At 41.9% G+C, this 8,978-nt stretch overlaps 1 protein-coding gene across 1 annotated transcript; it reads right to left on the minus strand.

Moving 5' to 3' along the window:
• Window positions 1–155: 155 nt before the first annotated feature.
• Window positions 156–8,455, minus strand: LOC141796682 (ferritin, heavy subunit). The gene is made up of 3 exons (XM_074677923.1): window positions 8,093–8,455; window positions 7,422–7,568; window positions 156–1,646 (listed from the first exon to the last, which is right to left on the minus strand). The coding sequence occupies exons 1-3, from the start codon at window positions 8,258–8,260 to the stop codon at window positions 1,356–1,358; spliced, it is 606 nt and encodes a 201-aa protein (XP_074534024.1). The 5' UTR covers window positions 8,261–8,455; the 3' UTR covers window positions 156–1,355.
• Between the last annotated feature and the right edge of the window lie 523 nt (window positions 8,456–8,978).

Consider the following 8,978-nt stretch of genomic DNA (forward strand, 5'->3'; position numbering starts at 1 on the left):
ATAAACATTCAAAGGGTTTAAGCATTGTAGTGTGAACTTTTTATAACCAAGTTTGTTACATTTTTTGAATCCTTTTCTCCTTCTGTCACTGCATCGATCAACAATTAATTATAAATTTTTAATTTTACATATTGAACATCACTGATTTCCATAAAACAAGCAGCTCAGTCTCCAATCAGGGCTGCACGGCTGCAGTACACATGAGCTGCCTCTAGAGGTTACTGCAGAGCAGGTGCAGCAGCCAACTGTCCCACAGCTCGTGCCCTGAGCAGAGTCTTGCAGGCTGTGAACCAACCACACATCAACTTTTGCCAGTCACACGTGACGGACGGTCTGAAGCTGCAGATGCTTCAAGTGTTTGAGAAAATATCTGAACCCTCTGCTCTCACTGGATTATCGCTATCAGCCTAAAAATGATCGACGGGTCTTTAAATTCAAGATTTAATCCCTGGCAAACACTTGAAACAAGCCGTGTAACTCATAAAGTTCTTAACAACACTTTATACTCACAATATTTGACTTTATTTTGGGAACAGTTTTGGATTTGTTCCTTACATGAAAGCAGGAAAAGATGTTTAGTTTTTATCTTTTAAAATCACTACTTCCTGTATTACATAGTGCAAAAAGTCAGAGACACACCAGAAACAACACAACACAAATTTCACCCAGTGACATCACAAAACAGGAATAAACAAACTCTGATTTTCAGGTGAACAAATAATAATAAAAACACACACATCTGGAAACTGGAATACTCTTTCATTACGTTTAAAAACATCAGTTTTGCAGCTGGATCAGAAAGATTCTTGTGCGTAATCTGCTTCCATAAAAGCTTGATTTCTCATTGAATGAATATGGATATTTCTCTGTCCCCCTAACGCCCTCATAAACACCCGGCACGGACAGGATTTGTTTAAAAACATGATAAAAATATAGTTTTATAAATATCTAAAGCCAAATAACATGATGTTTTCCAAACTATACACAGGCTGTTCACACAGAGATGGCAGTCGACAAATTTGTTTTGGTAGAAAATCAAGTTGGAATTCCTTAAAGCAATATCAAAAATATAAGGATAAAGAAGACATAAATTCAGATTTTGATTTCCTTGTCATATCTTCTTAAATAAAAAGGTGTAGAAATATAAAACTAGAGTGTAGCTGAGTCTCATTCAGGGGCTGATGAGTTCCTGGAAAGTTTGAAAGTTAAACCCTTGATTTCAGGGTTTGTGCTAAGCTAGGCTACATGTAGCTCTAAGTGTTTCTACCACAGGCAGGAAATAAAGCTAGGATCTATGGCAGCTCTCCAAAAAGCTCCTGTCTTTTGGAGTAATTCTAATCTGCCACAAACTGAGATTATCTGCTCAGCTCCTCCTGCAGCTCGTTCAGCATGTACTCCCCGAACCCCCCCGTCTGGTCGTTGGTGCAGCCCACCCTCCGAGCGCTGGTGAGCAGGTCCCCCAGCAGTTTGAGGCGCTGGATTCGAGGGCCCAGAAAGTGGCTCTTCACAAAGCTGTGGGTGTGCGGGTCTCCGTGCTGACGGGCCAGCTGGCTCAGCTCAATCAGGACGTTAACCTCCTCCTTCAGCTGGAGCAGAAAGAGCTCCAGAGCTGGCAGCACCGCGCAGACCGCCTCACAGCCGGGTTTCTGAAAGGCAGAGACAAACAGCATGAGAGGCAGGACTCCAGTTTCTGTGTGGTTTTTACTCCAAAGTCATGATCAAGCAGGAAAACATGTTCGCTGTTGTAAAGTTGTTAGGAAACTTCACAAACTGAGGGAGCCTTACAAACACTGCTAATCTACAGTTAACTCTCCAAAACCAACATTAGTAAGAAATCTATGTCCGAGCATAGAATTTGTGATGAAAACCCGAAAAATTCCTGACAAGGGTCGTTAAAATACATCTTTTTGCCACAAGGCAAAGTATACACCAATCTTTGTGCTTTTTGTCACACTTTTTTAGAGCAATGTCATGAATTTTCAATTTGATAAAAGATAAAGACCATAAAGGGCATTTTTGGAAGAAGTTGAATGGGATATCTTCAAATACAAATCTCAAATAATGGTTTAACAGATGTGAAGAACAAGACAGGTCTTAAGTACCTTCCAGTTTCAGAATGTGACTGAATTTTAATGACATTCCAGAAGTCAAGGGGCCATTTTCAATACGTTCCATAATTCCAGAATGTGATGTTGTGTTCATGATGTTCCGGAATATGAAAACACTTTAATTACAATCTGGGATGTGATCAAATTTGTATGATGTTCCAGAATGTAACTTTAATCCACAATGGTCTGAAATGTGATGTTTTTCAACAATCTGGATTTGGACAACATTTTTACAGCATTCTGGAATGTGAAACGGTTCTCAAGGTATTCTGGAATTTTGACATAATTTACACAACATCCATCGTTGTTGGGAACGTGGGGTCTATCTCCGAAGGGATGTACGAGCTAGCCGTGCTAGTCCAGCGGCAGAGGGGCTGCCGGAGGGCAGAGTGGCATCGTGCTGTTCACCTACGTGGCTGACGGAGCTGACATCGGCCGCCGGCGCCACATTGGAGGAGCTTCACCTGCTGTGAGCAGACAGGATCCAGGAGACAGAGACTGAACAGACTGCTGAAGAAGCTCAGTCCTGGACCCTGTGGAGGTGGAGGCTGACTGACTGGACAATGATGGACAAGCTGTCAGCATCTATTTTCTTATGGAGCTTTATGCACTTTCTATACACTTTCTTACTTTTGTTTTCTTAAATGCTGCTGTGTTGCCTGAATTTCCCCTCAGGGATAAATTAAGTATTTTCTATTTCTATTTCTATTTCTTTTTCTACAATACTCCAGAATGAAATGTAAGTTCCAGAATGTGACATCATTTTCACAACAATCTCTAGTGTGCAGTCATGTTCATGATGTTCTGGAATGTGATGGTATTTTAACGCTGCTCCAAAAAACAACAACACATTTCATTGCATTCTGGAACCTGAAGTGTGATGTCATTTCCACAACATTGCAGCATGTGATGACGTTTGTGTGAGATTCCGGAATGTGACTTAATTTTTCATAACAATCTGGAATGTGGCATCAATTCAAGAATGTGATCATTTTTTACAACATTTCTGAGTGTGGTTCTGGTAGCCTATATTCTGTTATATGACAACATGGTCACAACATTTTTGGACGCAAAATCATGACATCAAAATTATGATGTTCCGGAATATGACCTTATTTACACATTGTTGTACCATGTGGCATTCTTTTTACAACAATCCAGAATCTATGTCATTTTCAAAAAAATTCAGAATGTGACGTTAGTTTCAGGATATTCTAGAAATTAGATTTTTTTTTTTTCTCAGAATAAGCTACCTCACAGTTAGTCATCACATGAGAGTCTGAATTTTAATACCAAGCCAAAATAAGAGAGCCAAGACTTTTTGTGTTATAATTTTGGGTGTAAAGTTTTTAACTCAACAGCTTCAGTAAATTAGGAATATATCGATTATTGGTCCTGATATTTGTCATTTTGAGGGGTATCGGCCTTTATCTTATTTTGACGGCCGATAAAAAAAGTCAATTTAAAACCGGGTAATTTTGGCTCTGATGCAGCTACGCCACTCTCTGCAGGCACTCTGCAGGTCTCTGGCGTCCTACTCACAGCACCATCTGATTGGTTACACCCAGTACCATGGCCCAGGTAACAGCCAATCAGCAGTGAAGGCCGTGCAAGCACAGTGCTTCAGGGAAAAGGTCTGTTGAGTGGAGAAGCTACGGAGAGCAGATACATGGTTTGATGGCAAATTGGCAGCAGACTTTCCCAAAATCGTATCAAACATCTCAGTTTTTTAAAGTTTTTGTTTAACTTTATGAGACATGCTACTGATCCAAGGAGCTGTTTGATTAACATGCTTCAAGGCACTGAAGTTAAGCGTTGGAGTTTGTATGACTCGAAACGCTGACACTTTTCACTTTTACTGCAATTGAATATCAGCTCCAAACATATGTTATCGGCCTTTTTGACAACTAATACTCAAGGTCGGTATCGCCCCTGGAAAAACCATATCGATCTATCTCTACTGTAAATACATTTTTACATGATTTGGCTTTGGTTTTTGAAAAGTTAAACTGCTCAAAGCATACAACAAAACGTTCAGGCTGTTCAGATTGAAAGATGCACCAAACCTCTTTAGCTTTTGTATGTTCCTTATTATGACATTGCAGTTTGTTTCTAAGTGTCAGCTTTTCTCAGGATATCTGTTTTTAACACAGAAGCTACATCAAACTTGAGTAAACGCTGGTCGTTAGTTGTGGTGTTGTCTCTGAGGAGCTCAGCACTTGAGAGACGGATAACAAGGTGTCCCAAACTGCTGCTGACTGGGTCCGAGGCCTCAGCCCTGAAACGATTTTACACGACTCATAAACCCCGGGCTGGCGGTCGGAGGCCATGCTGCGACGCGCCAACGCCAGCGCTGACCATCTGGAAACGCCATCAGCACCACCGTCCCTCTGCCGCAGCATTAATCTTGCCAATTTTCCGGAACTCAGGGGGGGGAAATGTACACCCTGACCGGCTCTGGGCCAGATCTCCAGGGGTTTAACCTCCCTCATCCAGCACCCCCACTTCCATATCGCCAGCTCCTGTCCCAAATGAAGAGCTCCTCCACAAACAGAGACCTCTGCCAGTTTGAAAAAAAGAAACAGAGATAGGGACGACACCTGCTCTGACAAAATGAAGGATCGCACAGGAGGCCAAATAAATCCGGCGAGGGGACGTTTTCTGGCAGAGTAAAACGAGAAGGCTGTTACAGACTGAAGCGGCTCTGTCTCACAGATAAAGTTCAGATCATAAATTTAGTTTCAAAATGGATCCACAAATCAACTCTACATACCGGATCATCTGAACGACCCCCAGGACCCCTGAGGGTCCATGAGAGGAGCGGGGTTCAAATCCCCGCCCCACCCTGCCTGCTGAGGAGTCTCTGGTCAACAAATGCTCTTGACCCTGACCTTTAGGCTGACTTCTGTGTGTGAGTGGAGAAAAATAACAGGTCTTATGACACTTTGGTACATTACGGCACACTTTCACACACATTTACCTCAATTACAGCCATTTTTTAGCTTTTAATGTAACTTTTATAAGAAAAAGATCGTATCTCATTTTACTGTTTTGGAAGATGGTTCGAGGTAGATTAGATTTTTCTTCCAGAAAAGTTTTTTTTTTAAACTGCTTCAGTCACATTTCATAGGAATGACATTGTTGACTTCTTCACTTACACTTCGTTCCAAAAGTGGGTGGCCTGGGATCAATTCACTCCCCACTATCTTTCCTAATTCTCTCTCAATAAAGGCAGAAAAAAAAACTTTAATATGAAAGTGGGGAGGTTTTACAGGACATACACCAGGGACGGAGCCCGGATTTTAGTTTTGGGTGGGCCTTAACTATTACTATATAGATATATAGGTATTGATATAGATGTTTTAACCTCTTAAGACCCAACATCCACATATGTGGACATACATTTCTGCCTTTCAGACCCATGATACATCATTTTTTTTAAACTTTGAGGGATTAGCCAAATTTAGGGACACTACCCATGTCAATTCTTGGTGAAATCACAACATTACACCCATTTTAGTGAAAAATAAAACAATTTATTTAATTTAGGGGTGCACCGATCACAGTTTTCAGGCTGATCACTGATCACCAAAACTGTTCCCAAAATCCTGACCTGACAATACCAATTTTTACTTTTTATGTTTTATAACTGACAGCATATACCCTCAATTTTCCAATCTTATTTTATTGAAAATCATTGAACAATACCTGTGAAACAATAAAATCTTTCTGTATTAACTTAAAAACCAATAAAGTGTCCTGAGTTTTAGGTCCCAGAGTAAAGAGCAACAATGGCTGGCTGTCAGACCTTCCAAGAGGTAAATAAGATCAGTTTCATTTATAAGGATGGGCCGATCACTGATCCCCCCAAAATTACAGAAATCGGCACTGATCAATCAGTGCATGTCTAAATTCAGACAATAACATTACTAACAAACAACTAAGGGCGCAGTCACACTGGTCATCCAAACCGTGCTGTGCTTAAGCAGGATTGACCCTTACAGAGCCGTTCCCCCACTGGAGGGTACGGCCAACGGTCACACTACTCCAATATGACCCAGACTTTAGCAGGTATCACACACACACATGGCCCGTCTCCGTCACCGTGAAGCATCTGTTTACATCAGAGTCAGCACAGTGACACACAGAGAGCACTGCTACTTCTTTAGGGACTTTTTGTCCTAAGTTAAATTGTTTTGGTCCAACTCTGCCCTCTGACACCCAACTACTGTTTAAAATGATCATCGAGAGGTGCACTCACAGTGATCATACATCATGGATGCACTTCCGGTCAAACTTCCGGTGCAAAGACCAAAATTAGGTATTATACTTATTAGGTCTGACTTATCCCAAATAGCAAGGTGAATTGAAAAAAGCACACCAGAAAAAAGCTCAGGTCCTAAGAGGTTAAAGCAGATTTGGTTTAATCCTTTAATATTTGAAAAAAAATTGCAGAAAAGGGACTGCAGGCTGGATTTGAGCTCAGGCAGACCACTTGAGGGCTTACCTCATGAGGGCTCGCAACGTAAACCACAATGTTTTGATTTGATATGTCCGTCAGTATTTGGCAGTCCAGAAGTTTTTTAATATTATGGGTTTTAAATTACAGACTGGTCAAAATCTGTAACAAAACAAAAGACAGACTGGAAAACTATTGTTTCTCTTCAGGCTTTGAGCCCACGTCAGCATGTCTGATATTGCACCATACAGTGATGATAAGGAAATACATTTCTTCTATTGCCCCGTTTACACGACAACGTTTCATCTGAAAACGCTAAAACGCAGTAAAAAAAAAGTCTGCGTTTACCCAGAAACGCTAAGGGGTTGAAAACACTGTAGTAAGCATGCCAGACCTGTAGGTGGTGCTATAACTGTCTTGTCCAGAAGCCACTTTTGGGAGATCTCAACCGAAGTAGAGTTGAGCCAATCATTTCGTGTATTGGAGAACAATCAGTCCAAAAGTGGAGCAACAGATGCACATTTCGTATGAAGACAGTCAGCAGATTCAGCAGATTGACCAACAAGGGCACAACACGGTAGTTCGCGATGATCATAACAACGGTACTGTTGAACTGATGTTAGCGCTCGCACGAAGCAAAATGTGACGTCATGGTTTCCACTGAAAACGCTGTCTTACTGTTTACACGGCAACGGTGGCAGCAGCGTTTCAGAAAAATTCCACTATGGAGGCCGTTTTCAAAAGTTTGTGTTTTAGGTCGGCTGGATCGCCATTTCTGTGTAAACCCGAGGCTGAAACGCAACAAAACTTTCGTGTTTCACTGTAAAACCATTGTCGTGTGAATGACCTCTCACCTGGATGTCTTTGCTGCAGAAGTTGCCCCCCCTCTGAGCCAGGTAGCCCAGCATGGCCTCAGCATCCTCCTCCTGCTTCAGCGCCTCCTGGTGGAAGAAAGAAGCAACACGAGGAAGAGCGATATCATCTCGCTGGAACACGCTGGCCTGCAGAAGAAACAAAGACCGAAACCAGACTTTTATTTTTTGGAATTAATACATCCTGTGTTTATCTTCTTCTTTTTTTTTAAATATTTAAATTAGTCTATAGAATTGTGATTATTATTATTTTTTTTTGATACATGACAAATTTATTTCTTCTAGTATTTGTTCTTGTGTCTCTAATCCCTTGAACAAAAAAAATGAAGTAAAATAAAGAAAACAAAATAAAAATACTAATCAAATTAAAAAAAATAAATATATTATGACTTTTGCACGACTGTAAACATAATAAAAAAATAAAAAAAAACATTGATTTTTGGAGCCTGAAGAGGATATACCTACCAATCTAGGACCTAAAATACCTCTTACATACTGGAATCAGTGATATCTCCACCTGAACTGCACTTCCTATAAATGTACCAACTCGCCCCGGTCTCCCGTATCCACATGCATCCCAATCCGTGTTTAAACCCTCTGTCATCAAATGATGTCGTGTTTAATCTGCCAGTGTGTGATGTGTAGTCTCCTACCAGAGCCTGCAGCCGGTACGCTCCGTCCCACAGGAGGCTGCCCACCCCGCACAGAGCCTCCTCCACGCCGGCCTGCAGGTTCTGTCTGACCCGGCTCCCTGTGGAGCTCCGGTGCGCCTTGCACAGCGGCAGGCTGCTCTTTAGCCGCTTCCCTGCGGGCTCAGCCATGACACCGCCCGGTCACCGTGATCCAGGAGAGGAAGAGGAGCCCGGACACTTTAGTGTGACACACTGAACGTCCTGGGAGGTGGATGGGATTAAACATAAAGCGGGCTGCTTGATAAACGCGGTGATCTCAGAGGAAACGCGCCCTCTTCCAGCCGACCCAGACCGTCAACAGAGGATAAATTTAGCCCGCATGGATCAACTGTTTCCCGGTCAGCTGCTCAAGTTCATCCGGTGTGTTGGAGCTCAGAGCAGCAGCCACGGTCAAAGCAAAGGTTATTCTTTAGTTTTTATTTTATTTCATCCCCAAATCACACAAGTTTGTGACCACACACGTCACTTTAAAGCCACTCATTTTATTTTTAAACAGACATTTTCTGCTGCTGTGTTTCTTCCTCTGGATTATGACTCCTGAGTCCAGTGAAGAGCCTTAAACTGGAGGATCATCTGCTTTAAGCTCTGACACATCCTAATGACGCTTTAAATTACAGCTGACAGGCTCACAGTGGCTAAGGTGTCAGTTTATTTGGACTCTGCTTTAGTAAAAATACCCAAAGGTCTTTGAATCAAGTTAAAAATACACACAGGTAACAACTTTAAAAATATCAAAGTGTCTTTGATAACACAGGTAACTTTGCTGCTTCAGTGACAGTCGCACACAGAGATGAATCCTGGAGCTCAGACCTCCTCCGATCATCTCCTGCAGCTCGGTGCGGCCTCA

The sequence above is a fragment of the Halichoeres trimaculatus genome, unplaced genomic scaffold, assembly GCF_033239565.1.
Source record: "Halichoeres trimaculatus isolate MK-OKI-2021-1 unplaced genomic scaffold, fHalTri1.1 fHalTri1_scaffold_10, whole genome shotgun sequence".
Classification (NCBI taxonomy): domain Eukaryota; kingdom Metazoa; phylum Chordata; class Actinopteri; order Labriformes; family Labridae; genus Halichoeres; species Halichoeres trimaculatus.